Source organism: Motacilla alba, chromosome 14 (genome assembly GCF_015832195.1).
Source record: "Motacilla alba alba isolate MOTALB_02 chromosome 14, Motacilla_alba_V1.0_pri, whole genome shotgun sequence".
NCBI classification, from domain to species: domain Eukaryota; kingdom Metazoa; phylum Chordata; class Aves; order Passeriformes; family Motacillidae; genus Motacilla; species Motacilla alba.
The window spans coordinates 9557151-9574227 of record NC_052029.1 but is presented as its reverse complement, the minus strand read 5'-3'; the positions used below and the strand labels follow the sequence as shown (position 1 = coordinate 9574227).

Here is a 17077-nt window from a genome sequence, read left to right as displayed (position 1 = left end):
GGTGGCACTCGTGTCAGTCACGCGGGGCTCCGCCAATGGGCGCGGGGGCGGGCGGGCCGGCGGCGGCGGAGCGGGCGCGCGGCGGGGCGGCAGCCGCCATGCCCGCGATGTACAAGGTGCGGCCGCTGCATAGCGCGGGGGTGCTGGCCGAGCACCTGCCCAGCTGCATGTACCCCCTGCCCAACCTGCACCGCGCCCCCGGCACCGCCGCGCCGCCGCAGGTAGGAGCGAGGGGTGGGCGGAAGGACCCGCTTGGCCTGCGGCCCGCGGTGCTCGCCCTGGCCGGGTCAGGCGTGCGGCCGCTGGGCCGGTATTCCTTCCGGTGAGGGCCCCAGCTCCTGTCAGGGACCGGGAGGAGCCTGTGTTGCCAGAGAGCTCGCGGGGCCGAGTCCCACGGCCTCGGCCCGCAGGAGGGGCCTGGCCGTAAGGAACCTTGCCTTCCGAGGCACCTCCGAGGGTTAAATAAAATCAACTTTTTCAGGAATTTCTCAGTAATGTTTTTAAAGCCTTCAGTAGTTCTCATTGTAACTTTTCTGGGCTCTCGCGTGTGTCCCTGTCGCGGTTTTTCTGTCTGAATGGCCGTGCTGAGCTCTCTGCCGGCCCCGGGAGGGTGCCCAGCAGGCCTCGTTCCGTCCTGCTGCATCATCGCTCTGCTGCCTCAGCTCGGGTTTCAGCCAGCTACACACCCTCCATTTCTAGTCTCAGTTACTTTTCCCTTAAATGAGACAAAAATGCAAAATGCTGTTGTTACATAGCTCTAGTTGAGCAGCATCTCTCCAGTGCCAGGAATGCATGGAATTCTCACAGGCCGCTTGTGGCCAGTTTTAGCTTGATGCCATCCAGGATTTGCTGTGCCCTCACCCAGGCTGATGGTGGAGACTGAGGAGTAACTTTGAGGCAGAACTTAACAGAAATGCTAACGAAATACCTCCCCGTTGCAAAGTATGGAATTGTGTACTAACTCAGTAATGGCCACTTAGGAGGTCTTCCCTTGTCTTGTCTTTGAGAATATTGAGTGGATATAAAAATTTTACTTGGATACCTTGTTCATCTCTTCATCCATGATCGTTTGGGTTTGTTTAATCGTTATTCAGGATGCTTAGAAACAGGCTATTTGAAAATTTTTCTTGAACGTTATTTTAAGCTTGTAGACTTAAAAGCTGCCACAGGAATATATTTTTCATCTTCTTTTAAAAGAGATTGTAAGATGAGATGCTTGTAAGGTAATTCAAATAAAAGGCTGCATTGGTATTCACATGTAATAAAGCCCATGGTCTTTTTTTTTCCACTATCATTTCTATTCTCTGAAACAAAGACTGAATCCACACAATATACCATCCATCTAAAGCTGCAAGGCTTTTTACTTTTATTAACTACCTGATTTGTCAAAAAGTTTCCTCGTTTGGCTGCTGTACTACAAACTTACCAACTTTGCTCTTCTGGGCTGAAAAGAACTTGACAAGCTGTCTTTGATTTTTCAGTCATTGTTCAGCACTTCACTGCCAGCTCTTTGTCTGATTTTGACTGTTACAGAGTTTGCTGTAACTAATGGTTTAGAAGAATCTGTTAAGCAGGAAGGTTTCAGGAGTTTATTAAATATGCCATCTCACCACACTCATACAGGCAAAAGACTACTGATAGGCATAAGCTCATGATATTCACAATGGTCTGGCTGTTTGAAGGCGTTTAGTCTTTCAAAACTTAGCCTTAAGTGAGCTGTGGACTGTTTTGACACTGAGCTGAGTGAATGTTTACGTGGCCTTGTTTGTTCCTCTCCTGTAGGAAGAGGCTGACCCATCACTTCAAGCACTCGAATCCCGCCAGGAAGAGATTCTGAAGCGCTTGTATGAACTGAAGAGTGCTGTGGATGGACTCTCCAAGATGATACAAACCCCAGATGCTGACTTTGATGTAACAAATATCATCCAAACTGACGAATTTTCTCCTTTGACAACAAATGGAGCAGATTTGGATCTGATGCTTGGAAAGGTGAGTGGAGTTGAGCAGCTACATTGGTAGGTAATTTCTCAGCATTCCATCTTCAGGGCTGGAAGGGGGGCATTAAAACCTGGGACACTCAGAACTCAATACAAAACCTACAATTACCATTTAATTTTGGCCATCCAGATTATAGATACAAACACTTATAAATATTAGTTCTATATATGCTCATTTGGATATAATTTCAAGAGAGAATAGTTAATTTTGAAATTTCAGCAGTTGTTTTTTTGTTACTGAACTGGAAACTTTAACATTGGCTTCATCTTGGAGTAGAATTTACCTGTCATATCCTTGAATTACATGTCAAGGAAGGAGAATGTTTGCACAAGTTTTAAATGTCCAAGCTTGAATTTATTTACTCAAATATCATTAGAATTTCAGATATACACATGCATGACTGTGTACATTTTGGTGTCAAATGAAAGCAATTATTATGAGTATGATCTGGAATATGTCTTACCTGCTGAATGTTTTACTTTCCATTCAGGATTATGGTGCCCTGAAAGATGTTGTCATCAATGCAAATCCTTCTCTACCTCCATTGTCACTGTTAGTGATACACAGTCTGCTTTGTGAGCGGTACAAAATATTATCAGCTGTTCACACTCACTCATCAGTGAAAAGTGTGCCAGAAAACCTCTTGAAATGCTTTGGAGAGCAGACTAAGAAGCAGCCACGTCATGAGTATCAGTTGGGCTTTACTCTGATTTGGAAGGATGGTAAGAATGGAATTTGTAGATCAATATTTTACAATAGATGAGAAAATGAAACTTGTGCTATAAACCCTTGCACACAGATGCCTCGGTGTCCCTGTGCTGATATATGGTGGATTTGAAGAAGCAGGAAACATTTTTGTTCTCTTTTCATAGCAGTGAACCATGCTGGGCCAGAAGAGGAAGATTCTTATTCACAGTTACTGCTGTTAAAATACACGTGGCATTGACAGGGTTATTTGTACCCTCAGGATTTTTTTTTTAATAAAAATGTTTTTCAGTTTCTACAAATAAGGCATCTAGAAGAGAAATTATGGGGGAGATTTGGCTGAATTTTTCAAAAAGTGATCTCTTTATCTCACAAGACTGAAAACTGTTCATCAGGTTAATGATATTAACAGTGGTGCTGGCATCACAAATCTTCATCATGGAATTACTGTTCTAGTTAATTACTATGTTGGATTCACTTTTTTTTTTTTTTCTTCTGTTAATTTCAGTTCCCAAACCCCAGATGAAGTTTAGCATTCAGACCATGTGCCCCATAGAAGGAGAGGGGAACATCGCTCGATTTCTCTTTTCCCTGTTTGGGCAGAAGTACAATGCAGTTACCTCAACTCTGATCGACAGCTGGGTGGACACAGCCATCTTCCAGCTGAAAGAAGGCAGCAGCAAGGAGAGAGGAGCAGTGCTGCGCTCCATGAATGCTGCCCTGGGCAAGAGCTCGTGGCTGGTGGGCAATGAACTGACGCTGGCCGACGTGGTGGCGTGGTGCGCGCTGCAGCAGACGGGCACTGCCAACAGCGCCCCGGCCAACGTGCAGAAGTGGATGAAGTCCTGTGAGAATCTGGCACCTTTCAGCTCTGTGATGAAGCTACTCAAGTGAGCCTGTACCCTTCACACTGATGTTGTTTTCATCTTACTCCACCTCATGTCTTCTGTAATGTTTGAGTCCTTTCTGAGATGTATTTTAGGTATTACAGTTGGACAGAGTCCTAAAATAATAAAAGCATTACAACTGCCTCTTGGGTGTGACCTTCCTTTTTCCAACTCTTGCATAACACGTTTGTTCAATGGCTGAGGTATGTAAATTAATCCCACGTAAATACAAGCTGTGCTCTTCGTTTTCCCACTGCGACATGATTCTTTTCTCAGGAGCCTTTGGTCAAGGCAAAAGGATAAATTACCTTTTAGGAACAGACAGCCAAATGAAAATGCATTGAAGTATTTTATGTAAAAAAAGAAACATTTTATATAAGTTAACACACAATCAAAGATAGTTCTTCCTGTACTTAAACAGGAGAGCCTTGTCTTGTTTGTTCGTCTTGCTCTTCAGAAAGCTGTCTTATTGTCTCCCTCAGCTTCTCTATTTCTTCTTCTTGCTGTCTCACCTTCTGTTGGAGGTTAGAAATAACCTGGAAATGAGAGTCAGTTTACTTCATTCATAGCTAAGCAAGGATATTAAGCCTTATTGACCCACTCGAATTGTGTTTGCAGTCCACTACAGACACAGTGCAGCAGCACTCAGCTATTCTGCATTCTTGTTACTAAAACTTAAATCCACAAAGCAGTGGGGCACGGAAAGGAAAAATGATTAGAAGAATCTGCAGATGCGATGAAAAGCTTTGAAAGCTTTTCTGACCTATAAAAATGCCTCTCAACTGTACAGTCTTCAGTTAAGTTAATGACCAGCTATCTCATTGCAAAGACACCAGAAATAATACAGTGGCCTAAATACTGTAATCAGAAAAAGAGTCTTAAGAGGAACGTGTGATTAAGTTCAAAGCCAAACACATGTAATGCAGGCGGGGATACAAAGGGCATTTTCTTTTTGTGTTCCTTTAGGCTGCAAGGGTTGGGGTCGCTGGCACAGGTTACCTGGTCTGTGGTGTGGAAGAGCTCACTGTCGCGAAGCTGAGCCGCTGTCGGGCGCTCCGCGGCTCTCTGACTGGTGAGGAGTTTCACGTACTTGGCCTGAGCAGGCCATTTCTTGTAGAAAGTGTGAGGAATTTGGCCAGTCCTTAAATGTGTAAGAACTTCTGTTCTTTCCATTTCTGTTCCAAATGGTTGGAAGAGTTCTAGCAGGATAACACCCATGCTGTACATGTCTGACTGTTAATGGGGTGAAGAGAAAGTTCTGTGATAACTGCTGTTTTAACTTAGTGGGCTTCTTTTTCTCATAAAATCATCATATGAAAAAGTTTCACAACAGTGAAGTTTCATGATTATATGAAGAGTATCATGACACTTCTAAACACAAATTCAAATCTATATATGTTGTCAACATAGTAAAAATTTTGCTTTAATAGCAAACAAGAAGGCAAAGTTGATAACCATGTTTCAACAAAAACACTAGGAGTGACAGTAGGAGGAATATTTATGTCTTTTCCTATTGAAAGGCTTGATTTATTTCTATTATCTATTGTGTTAATAGAGAAAAGAAGAAACAAAACAAAGTTCTCTACCTTGAAATCATAGTGAGATCCCTGCAGTTGTTCTGGTGAGGCATAGAGGCAGGTCCCCACTCCTGAAGTATGTGTCAGACCTTTGAAAGGGAATTGAAACTTAGCAAGCGTTGTTACCCTGTAACAGTTTAATGATTTTAATGCCATAGAAACTTAAACACTGAAAGCCATTACCCTTTCTTCTCTTACCATTTCTCAGTCCTGTCTGAAACCCCTGGTCTGCATCATCCCAAAGAAGGTCTTTGCAGGCTAATCCAAAGTCACCTATTTTTACCTGATGATCTGATCCATGTAGAAAGATATTTCTAGGCTGCAAATGAAGACAGAATACAATTTAGAAACATGTCTATATAAAGAATTACAGAATATCAGCTGTTTTAAAGTCTGTAAAATCCAGTGTGTTTCACAGGTATAAGATGATTATTTAACATTTTTTAGTAGTGGGAGAGAAAAAATAGTCATTGCTGATACCAAATCATGTGTTAGCAACACCATTTGAGCCAAAGGACCACATACCTAGAACAAGGATCTAGAAAAAAAGGAAGAAAAGCAAATCAGAAAAAAAACCAGATTTAGTGAAAACATTAAGTACTTTTTTTCCCCCCAACAGAAACTGGGAAATTTGCAGAACAGTAAACAGGAACAGGCAAGAGTGGACAGTGAATTTGACCAACTGATGTAGCAGGAAGGATGACTAAATATCATTGGGCTAGACATAATACAAACCAAAATACACTTTTCTGTATGATAAGCAGCTGCAATATGCCACTTGTTTCTGGGAAGCTGCTATAAAAAAAAAAAGCCAAATTATGACAGACTTGAGAGCTCTGACTCAGAAAACTGAAACAGGTTTTATCCATATATTTTGGTTTTAGGACCACTGAGGAGGAGAAATGCAAGCATTATGTACCTAGAAAAATTGCTCAGGTGGCACAAAGGAAATAGTTGGTCTTTTATTAGTGTATAAAGGAGATGTGAATAGTTTTAACAAGAGATGGGCAATCTCCATTATTTTCCTTTATTCAGTGCAGATCAAACTTAAAAGATGCAGCACTGTTGAACAAGTTGCTAGGCTTCTCATATCCAATGAAGTAAAAACATATCCAGGACACCCACCCACTGGGCTTCTGTTCTCAGAAATTCACACACTGAAAGACTTTCTTAGAATATTATGCCACAAATTACAGTCTCTGTTAGGTATCTGCAAAATCACCATTAGAAGAATATATGGTGAAACCCATGAGAACAGGCTCAAAACCAGGACTGCAGTAGCTGTATGGAATTGTGGAATTCTTTATGTAACTACCAGACTTTGGACAATAAAGCCATGATGATGCTAAATGGGAAGGCAAAATGAAAAACTGTTCACCCTGGAACAGCTGACAGAAAAATGAAAATTAATCCAGAGTGAAGATTGTGTGATTTCAAGTAGTTCCAAGCTTCCACATGTGAAGTTTTAATAATCATGATTTCTTCATACAGCTGCTGTATGAGATGCAGAAAACCTGAGTAGGAAGCAAAGTAGGAAAACACACATTCACCTCTTTGCTATTCAGGTCTATCAGTAAGCAAGCAACTAGAACATATTTTCAAAAGCTAACCATATGCAGTTAGCAAACTGAAGTGTAGTCAAAGGGCTTTGTTAATTTTTGTAATTACCTAAAATAATTTTTTTTTAGGTAATTAAGTTCCTATCCTGGTTAAGGAAAGACTGAGACAAAAGAAAACCAATCTGACTATGTCTGTTTCTGAAGGAAAATGGCTTCAAAGGAGAAAACAACTCCAGAGTTTAAAATCCACTTGAAAGTCAGTGTAACAGCACTATGCTGATAGTAAAGAAAGTATGGCACTGCTATAGAGGAGATTATGTATTTTCTCATATGTCACAACTAAATTCCTAAGAGCCCAGGTCATCTCTAATGCAACGATGAAGTTGTTTTCATTCTGTCATAATGTAAATTGTCTTTGTTTTCTTCAACCTCAAGTAATAATTTGATGAACTTACTTTAATGTCTCGATGCATCACTCCCATGCTGTGGATATAGCAAACTCCTTCCACTACCTCCTGGAAAATCTTCATTGTCCAGCGAACATCCACGAGATGGTATGGACCTTAAAACAAATTATTTCACCTGGTTTTACTGAGTTACGTAAGGTTGTGGTGGTATTCTTGTTGAATTATATTTATTTATGCTGGGAAATAAATTTTTAACAGAATGAGCAGCATATTTTAAATATGGATTTTGCCATGCTTCTCTCAATATATTATTTCTGAATCAGCCAAAAGTCGCTAACATCAAAATTCCAAAAAGGAAAGTTCAGGGAACATGAACATATATCCTTCTGAAAAGATTCTTCCAAACCACATCAGACAGTTATTTGATTATGAATTTAACAAACTCTTTACTTTCATGTGACCTAGCATGAAAAATACAGTTCCAGATAAAATCATAATAATTTATGTAGTGACATGGTGTCTGTACTGCTTTGCACTCTCCTTGGTTTATTCCTAATCCTTCTGCTGCTGTGCTGCCCTCTGAAATTCCTCAATCTCCTCTGGCTGTAGCTGTCTTAAATAAACTTAGCACCTCCTTGTTTTGACCATTTTCCACATTACTATTTTATTAAACTACATTGTCTCCCTGCTCTAATGAACCATATTGGACTTGTCTTTTTGAACACTCACCATTTACTCACATTTGGATTTCTATCTCTTCACGTCTAACCTATGATAATATTCACCTTTTCCATGAAAAGGTGTGAAAACAGCATTTTGCAAGCTCAAATGCCATCATAATTCTGTCATTTCCTGACCAGGAACACCATCATTTAGTTCACAAAAGCTAAGATATTATGATTACAGGAGAGATTAGTGGAAGTCAGCTGATAGTTTGATGGTAAACCTGTCTCCATTAAGGCAAACAACAGATTTACCTTAATAGTGATTAAAACCAAGATAAAACATTAATCACACATTTTGTTTTACAACCTGATGTGCATAGGCTGCTTTTATACAACCACCCCAGACAATCTACTGCTTTAAGAGCATTGGATTTGTTCTTCCAAATGTCAACAGTTACTGATGATTGCTTGCTAGGAGGGCATGAGAACCCCCTGGTCACTCAGAAACAGTCAATGTTACATTCTTTAACCTATTACAAATTAACCTGCCTGGATCAAATGATATAATTGTATTTTCTGCAGCAGATAAATTAGCCTTTAACCAGCTTTCTGAGAAGCAGCAGATTCTGTCAATAAAAAACTCAGTTCCAAATAAGGAGTATTGCCCAGACACTGATCTCCCCTGGTAACAACTACGCCTCAGGCATTCAGTCATTCTTTTTTGAAGAGCTGTCTAAAACTCAGGAATTTCAATTCTTTTACCAACATCTATCATACACAAATTCAATACAAGCTGCTATTCGATTAAGTGAATAAAGAATTTAATAAAGATCTGTATTATAACCTGCTGAAGTAAAATAAAATTAGATAACTGCACTTCAAATTACAAAAAAAAAAAAAAAATTTGCTTTACAATGAATAAGACAGTGATGAATCTTACTAGAAGTGTCCTCTGATCTCTTGTTACATCTTTTATTTCGGTCAGCAATCCAATCCCACAAGGATATTTCACACAACTGCATCTGTATATGAAGCATCAAGTGATACTCCACCTAACAGAAAAATAATGGTCCATAATTTTGCCATTGTAACATGAACAGTATTTCCTTAGTTTTTTTCTTTAAAGCAAATAAACCCAAAATTTATTAAACAAAAACAGGTACCAAAAGGACATCAAGTACAGTATTAGTAATCTACTGCACTCAAGAAGCAGATGCAACAATGCTATCCAGTTTTGGGGAGCTTGTTGCTTGTTTGTCAAATTTTAATTATTGTTATATGATAAATGCTAACAAAACTGCCAGATGTATCTTTGATATTCAAATTAGAGTTTGAAACCTTCTAGGAATACTAAATAGAGGTTTATTGCAGCTTAATCAATAGAAAATAGCTGAAAATAAAAATCAACTTCTTGATACAGAATTTTATGGAATACAGAATTGTTTAGGTTGGAAAAGGCCTTTGAGTCCAACTGTTTGATTTATTACCATAAATAAGCAGCTCAGTTTCTGGTAATGGACCAGTTCATCTGATAACCTGGACAACTCAAGCAGACACCTTTAAAACTGTGTTTCTTGCAAGAGGGAACTCCAAGTGCTAGCAAAAGCTTGAAGCATTCCAGAGCTGGCTGTGTTATACAAAACATATCAGTGGTATGGTATAAATGACAACAGGGTTTTAGAAGCACAAGTGATTCCCTGCTCAAATCTGCTTTTATCTCCTTCCCATGTACTCCTACACCGCATGGGCACCACATGACATACCAGAACACTTTCACCATTAACAGCTGCTTTACCTTTCATTAGTGAAAGCTGAAGATTTTCAATTTTGATGAGGCCGTTTGATGCATCAGTAGCACTTTTTATTCATGCAGGTACTCTGAAAGGACTCAAGAGGCCTAACACATGGAGCCAGCTCCTCTCATCAGCTTCCTCGTAATGATGTTACCCAGATAAGAAAATTTGTCAGAACTCTTGGCTCTACTTGCAGGCATTCCATTCTTCTAAATTTATTGTTATAAATCATTCATTTTCACTGTCTACTGAACTACTTTAAAAACATCAAAAAATTAGTCAGCAGATAAGGATGCTTAAAGAGAACTGTATTTACCTCAAACTCTCCACAGAGTGCTACCTCATTTTTGGAGCATCCTTCAGAGCAGGACTTGCTTTCAGAGCAGGACTCGCTTTCAGTGCTAGCATCTTGATCCAGACTGGAATGAGGTCCCCATGTTGAATGATTGCCCACATCAGTTGATAAACTGTTATCATTATTTACAAAGCCTCCTTGTAGTTCTATGGATAATTCACCTTCATTTGGTTTCACACTCTCTTTGCTACTGCTGTTTGTAAAGTCATTCCTTACATCCATATTCTGCACCGATTCTCTGTGCACATTTTTAAGACCGGTACTGTCACAGGATTTCTTTTCTTGTGAGGTAAGGTCAGCAAAGATAATTGAACTACCACTTTCCACACTCTGGATGTGACAGTGATCACTGAAAATAACAAAGGCAGAGAAATCCAAATAAGTACACAGTTTCATACCATCTATTTGTGATACACCATACTGATTTTTTCCCCAGTTGCAAACAGCATTCCCAAGTAAGAGTTCAGCTGCTTCTTCACATAAAACTCCAGGATTGCATAACTGTCAGTGCAGGCTCCAGCTGATTTAATACTTTCTACCAGCCGGTATTTTGGACAGCTGTCCCAGACAGCAATGTCTCAGATACACAGCTGAAGTTAAAGTTGAATATGTTACCACTGAGATTAGTAATACTCACTTGCTATTCTTTTGCTCCAAAACTAGTGGCTGCAAGTCCATTATTGTTTTACCTGTTGGATGCAAAGATAAATATGGTATTTCATAAAGCAAAGAATGTATCCACATATTGACTAAAAATTACCATTTAAGCTAGAGCACCTCACTTAATTTAACTTTGTTACCTGTGGATAGCTCTAGATTACCTCTATTTCTGCTGCTGCAAAAGGGGCTTGCTAAGTCTACTAAGAAGCTACCCTAATATGTAATTAATTTATCTTTAATGAAAAGAAAATATACGTTGTACAAAGTCAATAAAAGGGCTGCACTGGTCTTTCATAGATATCTACTTGGACTTCATCTTTCAGAAGTCAGCCTGTTCAAAGCAAGGGTTTACAATGTATAGAATAACACACAGATAAAGAGGCAGCTCCACAAGGCATCACCCTTCACATCACGCTGCTGCTGTTTTGAAGACACTTGATATCTTGGAAATAATTGTCATTAAAATTGCATTTTTATATGAAAAAGCTGTTTTGGCACACAGAAGCAAATACAAAACATCAATCTTGTAAGACAAGGGAAAACATTAAGTACCACAGAAGCAACCTATAGATTTCATTATGCACTTCATTACCACCATTAAATACTTAGGAAGGATCCCCAGCATTAAACAATTGCTTCCCTTGAGATTCTCTGGATCACTGGTTAAAAAGTTTTGCCTGTTTTACTCTACTGTCAACTTCCTATGCACTTATGCATTTTCTTTGGTGCTTATGGCTGGCTGGGCAACAAGTCAGTGACTTGGAAAGCAATAAAGTTATACAGAGCATAACCAAACCTCCCACTAAGAGAGGATCAAAAGATTTAATTGCTAAAGGCATTCCAGGAAAGGACTAGAAGGGACCAATGGATTAGGGTTACAAAGGGACCAAAGGACAGAGTGTGCAAAGAGCTCAGAACAAAGAACCTGAAGAGAAAAGCCAAGAAGGTGTAAAATGAATACAAAAGAAGATAAATTCTCAACAGTTACAGACAGTAGCTGATACACAAAAAAAAATCCAATTGCTTTGTCAGTGCAGGACTATGAAACACAATTCATCAAATTTAAAAAGTCTAACTTGGAAAGCAAAATAAAGAGTTTTTAGTGGGAGGGGGTTATCATTAAAAGTATGTATTTCCAGGTTCTTTTAGTTTTTCTTAGATCTTTTCCAGATCCGAAGAAAAGCATACTGGGATGCTTGTTCCAGTGTTGCTACATCTCTGAGACTTCAAAACATAGCTGCAAATTTGTGGGGTTTTTGTCCTATTCATCACTTTCCCCCCGATATCTGAGGCAGCTCATTCCTCAGCATTCAATCTTCTCCTCATCGACTCACCACTTCTTGCATTAAAAGGTTTTCACTGCATTTTACTGACCTTCACACAACTGTAAAATTCCTCCTCATATATTACCACAAGTAAAGCTGATGTTTCCACAGCTCCAAATTAACCACTAAGTAACAGATAAATTATTGGGTAAGGAGGGATTGAATGCACAGAAGGACCTGGTGATCACCTGTAATTTCCCTTTCTTTTAGTTCTTTTAAGGAGGGAAAAAATAGTCATTTTATCAGAGAAGTAATACTCTCCTGAAAATTACAGTACAGAGGTAAGATACAAGCAAGAATGACACAATGAGCTGTACTTTCCTTTTGGATGTACTGTTTGAACTTGCTCCATCCAAGCAGTGTGATAGCCTACGATATTGGGATGCTGCAGCCCAGCCAGCACTTTGACTTCTCGGAGCACCTAAAAAGACCAAAAACCCCACAGTGACACTCTTTACTCTGTGTGCTTAGTAAACATAAAAGGTAACAAAAAGTAAGTCTCTTAGAGAGATAGAATGATGAAATTGTTACAGTAACAGAAAAAATTTGAAGCTGTAAAACAAATTGATTTTCATCATGGCAGAGATTACCACATTCAAGTAATTAAACAGTTCTTTAAATGGACTTCAATGAGTCTCATTTACTTTTTTTCTACTAGGTACTGATAGGCTCAAACCCTTGGAAATTCAGAATGCATAAAAACTTATATTAGCTACATTAATAAACTAGAACAGAATAAGCTACAGAGAAGTTAAAACAGGGACAAAACACAGGAAGAAGAATACCTTCATGCAATCTCTTCTTGTAGCCTTCTTAATTTTAATTTTTTTAACAGCATAGAACTGACCATCTAACTTGTTTCTGACCTGAAAACAATTGCGATAGAAGAAAATTAGATGTTAATGTGCTTGGATTAATTAAATCCTTTTGAGCCCACTACTTTCTAAAATTTTATTTCTGCACCCCATTCCAGTGGAATATCACCTATACCAGGGACTGAAACTGGGATTAGGCCCCTGCTATCATACAGGGATACTGATAGGTCCTCATAACTGCTTAACAGGTCCTCAATAAATATGTGAGAGCACATTTGTCATTTCCACATGGCACATACCTCATGGGGAACCTTGGGCTGGCCATACACTGTACATACTTAACACAATTCAACATTGGCTTGGACAGTTTATGCTCATACTGAGGCTCATTTTTTAAAAGCAGTCACAACTAAAGCATTGGGGAGTGCAGACCAATCACTTCTGATGCTGCAGAGAGTCAAGATATGATGATTCACATGTCAAATAAGGAGTTTTCATTCACTTTAAAACGGTGAAAATACACAAAGTAAAACATCTGATGTATCCTGCTTCTGACAGACAAAACTAATTGCAACTGAGCAGCTTTTGAAGTGAAACACCAACTTTCTTCTAAGGTACAAATTTGCACCTCTTCTATTCAAAAAACATTTGGCAGTACAGCTAAAACAGTAACTCCAAATTCCAACAAAAAACTAGATATAAACAGAGTAGTTTTATATGGGAGGTAAAGAATACCTTGTATACTTTGCCATATCCTCCACTGCCTAGCCTTGCAACCTCCTCAAATTCATTCAAGTATCGTGAAGTCTGTGCTTCAAAGAGAACTTCTTTTTCCCTAATTGAGAAAAGTTAGGCTGCATTAAACTAAATTACAACTTACGAGTAAGATACAGCTGTACACATGCTTAAAATATTATTCAAGTTATGAAAAGAAGAAGAAAGTACTTTGACATTACCATACTGTAGCAGCCTGAGTTTCAGTAAATACTGAAAACCAGCAGACTGAAGAGCATAAATATGTGCTACAAATCCATACTCTGTTTTAACAGAAGTCTTCAGATTATTTCTTTTACATTGATGCCTGATAAATTGTTTTTCTAAACAGTGGCACTGACTGCAAGAGCTGTACTGAAGAACAAATTATCACTTCATCCTTTTGAGAGTTTGGAGAAACCTTTACCATTTTTTCTGTTTCAGAGCCAAAATATGAAATGTAATATTAATTAAATTCAGAGTGGGGCACAGAACTTTAGGGAAGGAGTTAATTTAGTGTTTCTACATGCTTCGAATACATACCCAATGGCAAGAGACTCTCCGTTACCAAGTTCCTATGAAACAACAAAATCCAACATAAAAACGTGCCATATAAAAAGAATAACATGTCTGCTGTGCCAGTGGCATGGACAGCTTCATCAAAACAGAAACAGCAAACTCCTTGGAAGAAAATGAGGTTCTGACAGCCATTCACATACTGCAGAGGGCTTCAACAAATTAAAGTATTATTATCCCACTGGTAATCTGTTAACATCTCTCTGCTGGAGAGATTACTGCCCTTTTAGAGTTCCACTGGCAAACACAATAAAATGAGGGCTCTAAAATGTGCTTAAAACAAAATTAACTTGCTTAGTTCAAGCAGCAAGATAAGCAGACAGGTCTGATTCAGCCTGAAGTACAAGTACACATACTATACCCTCCACTAATATAAATATCAGAATGATAGCATAACCAACAGTTTAAAGTTGAAAATGGATGTCTGTTAAAAAAATACTTACAACACCTTGCCTTTGTTTATAAACATTTTAACTTACTTTATTATTACTATTTAATAAGGTACAATATATTGATGGCTTCAAGAAGTGGTTTGCACCTACAGAAGCAGAACATGCCATCCCAAAGAGCTAAGGAGTTATTTTGTATAATTATTAAAAAGACCCAATCCAATATTAAAAGAATCCCTAAACAAAAGCTCCTTACTGCAGAGGTTGCCAAAGACATGCAACAAAGCTTACCCCACTAAGCACTTGTTGATTAGCTGCTTTCATCAGCTCAGTAATGGCTCTGTTGTGCTGCAGTCTTATAGTACTAAATTCATCACAAAAGACAAAAGGGGAGAGTAACCCTGTTCTTGTGAAAGTCTGACGAAGAACTGCACAAAGGAACAGAGAAAGATCACAAAAATATTAAATAAAGCCATCCAATAAGACCACATAAAGTTTTTCAACAAGAAATCTTATTTGAAAGACAATGTGACTGAAAAACTGAACAACCCCTCTAATGCTGCTCCCGTACTCTTAGCAATTTAATCCAAACTAGAGCTGTTCGATGGGAATCCCTTCACAAAAGACAATAATTTGCCATGCCTTCCAGGGTCACTGCATCTCCTCTGCCTCCTCACCTCAGCAGATGAGTTATACAAACATCCATCCATTCACTTACATTTTACTTTTGGACTAATTTTGATCAGTGAAAAGAAAAATTCAAAGCAGGTTTACAATTACGAGGACGGATTTATAATCAAAAGTGGTAATGTCAAAATTTTCTCATTTCCCTCCAAACCCACACACTTGTGCACATACTCATAACAGAGAATGAAGTCCCTCCCTTCCACCACTTCATCTTTTTCATATGGAGTAAAACAATTGTGGCAAACAAACCCTCATAAATGCTGGAGATGGGTGCAACTGTGAGGTTATAAATGGCATAAATTTTAGTTATGAAAAACACATTAGATTTTGTCTTCTATAGTCATGTAAAGGACAAAACCCTTGGATATGTTTTCTTAAATGCACTAACTATATGCCTAAATAAACAAAATGCTCATGGTAAGTCATATGCCAAGAAGATATTTTAAAATAAGTGCCAATTCCCTGAATGATATCAAGAGACTTTATGGCAAAATAAAGAACTTGTAAAGGAATTTACTCAGATTTTTCACAGAATATAATTTTGAAATATTTAGCGAAGATTCTACTGCAACTATTTCTTGATAAATATTTTATTAAATTCCTCTTCTACCAGCATTTTTAGACCACGTATAACAGTAATATAATCTACCCTGCTGCCCTTCTCATGGTGCAACTCACACGATCTAGCTGAATCAGAACTGTCTGATCCTTACATCTACAGCAATATTCTGTTACTGTTTTCAAAAATAAGACAAGTTGTCATTGCCAATTTAGTTGATTCAAGGTATTAATCTTCTTCACAGAATCATTCTTGTCCCAACGGGATGAAACCTACAGCTGTGTATTGGTACTACACAGTAACTCTACACAGAAGGACCTGGTACACTTTACAGTAAGGCAGTTTGAGAGACAGGAACGAATTCCTCTTACTAACTTCGGAACAAACCCCTGGAGTGAACGGGGTTGTGCGTGTACATGTGGCAGAGATGCTCCAGCAGTGACACCAGCAGCAGCTGGTTCTGGATGGTCGAAGTGAACTTCACAAATTTTTGCGACCCGTTTGCAACTCGCAGCTCCGCCGGCACATCCGAATCTGGAAGAGGATAGTCAGACGAATGAACTCTGGTCTCAGTACACACCTAATTACCTAAACATGAAAACAAGGTACAGCCACACAGCTCCATCACAACCCCGGCTCACAGAGGCAGCACCCGAGCTGCCCCTGAGCGAGTAGCTTTAAGAAGCTAATTAGGAATGTAATTAATTTTTTGAAGTGTGCACGGAAAGCAGCTACCCGGGGAGGCCGAGGCGCCCCTGCCCGAGGCAGGGGGAGCTCGCACGGCGGCCTCAGGGCAGGGTGCTGCTGAGGGCCTGCCCGCTCTTGCATCACCCCCGCGGCCGCCGCTGCCTCAGAGCGGTGGAGAAGGACGGAAGAGGAAGGCGACGCTTCCACCTTCCTTCCCTCCTTGCCAGCCGGGGGAAAAGGGGCGATTTCCCCGCTCACCCACAGGGCTGCCGCCGGCCCCTCTTACCGTCAAAGCGCGGCTCCGGGCTCTCCTCAGGGAACTCGATGGCGGGCACCGGTGCCCGCATAGCCGCAGCCCTCCCGCCCCTCACATGCCGGGCACCGGGATCCCATCCGCTGCGGCCGGCGGGGCCCGCCCGGCCCGCCGTGGGCGGCTCCGGGGGCCGGGCCAGCGTTTATGGCCGCTCTTTGGGCGCGGAGAGATAAAACATGAACCGGAGGGATAAACCCGAGAGGGGAACCTTCGGCCCGAGAGGCGGGGGCGAGCGGGCAGGAGCTCGTATCGAAGGTCTGCGGCGGGGAGCGAAGCGTCCCCTCCCCTCCGCACGGGGACCGGCACCGCCCGAAGCCCGCGTGGGCCCCGCGCCCGGACCGGGGGTCGCCGAGCCCCCTCTAGCGGC

At 40.2% G+C, this 17077-nt stretch overlaps 2 protein-coding genes across 2 annotated transcripts; one reads left to right on the top strand and one right to left on the bottom strand.

Moving 5' to 3' along the window:
- Positions 1-40: 40 nt before the first annotated feature.
- AIMP2 (aminoacyl tRNA synthetase complex interacting multifunctional protein 2) lies at positions 41-3734 on the top strand. Its single transcript, XM_038151799.1, has 4 exons — positions 41-221; positions 1783-1989; positions 2489-2720; positions 3212-3734. The coding sequence occupies exons 1-4, from the start codon at positions 99-101 to the stop codon at positions 3595-3597; spliced, it is 948 nt and encodes a 315-aa protein (XP_038007727.1). The 5' UTR covers positions 41-98; the 3' UTR covers positions 3598-3734.
- Positions 3735-3920: 186 nt separating this feature from the next.
- EIF2AK1 (eukaryotic translation initiation factor 2 alpha kinase 1) lies at positions 3921-17066 on the bottom strand. Its single transcript, XM_038151794.1, has 15 exons — positions 16684-17066; positions 16086-16244; positions 14756-14892; positions 14043-14074; positions 13482-13581; positions 12717-12797; positions 12253-12352; positions 10584-10635; positions 9908-10295; positions 8739-8850; positions 7182-7288; positions 5366-5486; positions 5177-5256; positions 4590-4823; positions 3921-4126 (listed from the first exon to the last, which is right to left on the bottom strand). Exons 1-15 carry the CDS (start codon positions 16742-16744, stop codon positions 4004-4006), a joined length of 1887 nt encoding a protein of 628 aa, XP_038007722.1. The 5' UTR covers positions 16745-17066; the 3' UTR covers positions 3921-4003.
- Positions 17067-17077: the final 11 nt, after the last annotated feature.

Excerpts from the sequence above, each read along its gene's own strand:
- AIMP2 (XM_038151799.1), top strand. The coding sequence starts at position 99 with ATGCCCGCGATGTACAAGGTGCGGCCGCTGCATAGCGCGGGGGTGCTG. Across the intron at positions 222-1,782 it reads GCACCGCCGCGCCGCCGCAG|GAAGAGGCTGACCCATCACT; the intron begins GTAGGAGCGAGG and ends CCTCTCCTGTAG. Across the intron at positions 2,721-3,211 it reads TACTCTGATTTGGAAGGATG|TTCCCAAACCCCAGATGAAG; the intron begins GTAAGAATGGAA and ends TGTTAATTTCAG.
- EIF2AK1 (XM_038151794.1), bottom strand. The coding sequence starts at position 16,744 with ATGCGGGCACCGGTGCCCGCCATCGAGTTCCCTGAGGAGAGCCCGGAG. Across the intron at positions 10,296-10,583 it reads TTGGAGCAAAAGAATAGCAA|TGATCACTGTCACATCCAGA; the intron begins GTGAGTATTACT and ends TGTTATTTTCAG. Across the intron at positions 7,289-8,738 it reads GAGATCAGAGGACACTTCTA|GTCCATACCATCTCGTGGAT; the intron begins GTAAGATTCATC and ends ATTTGTTTTAAG.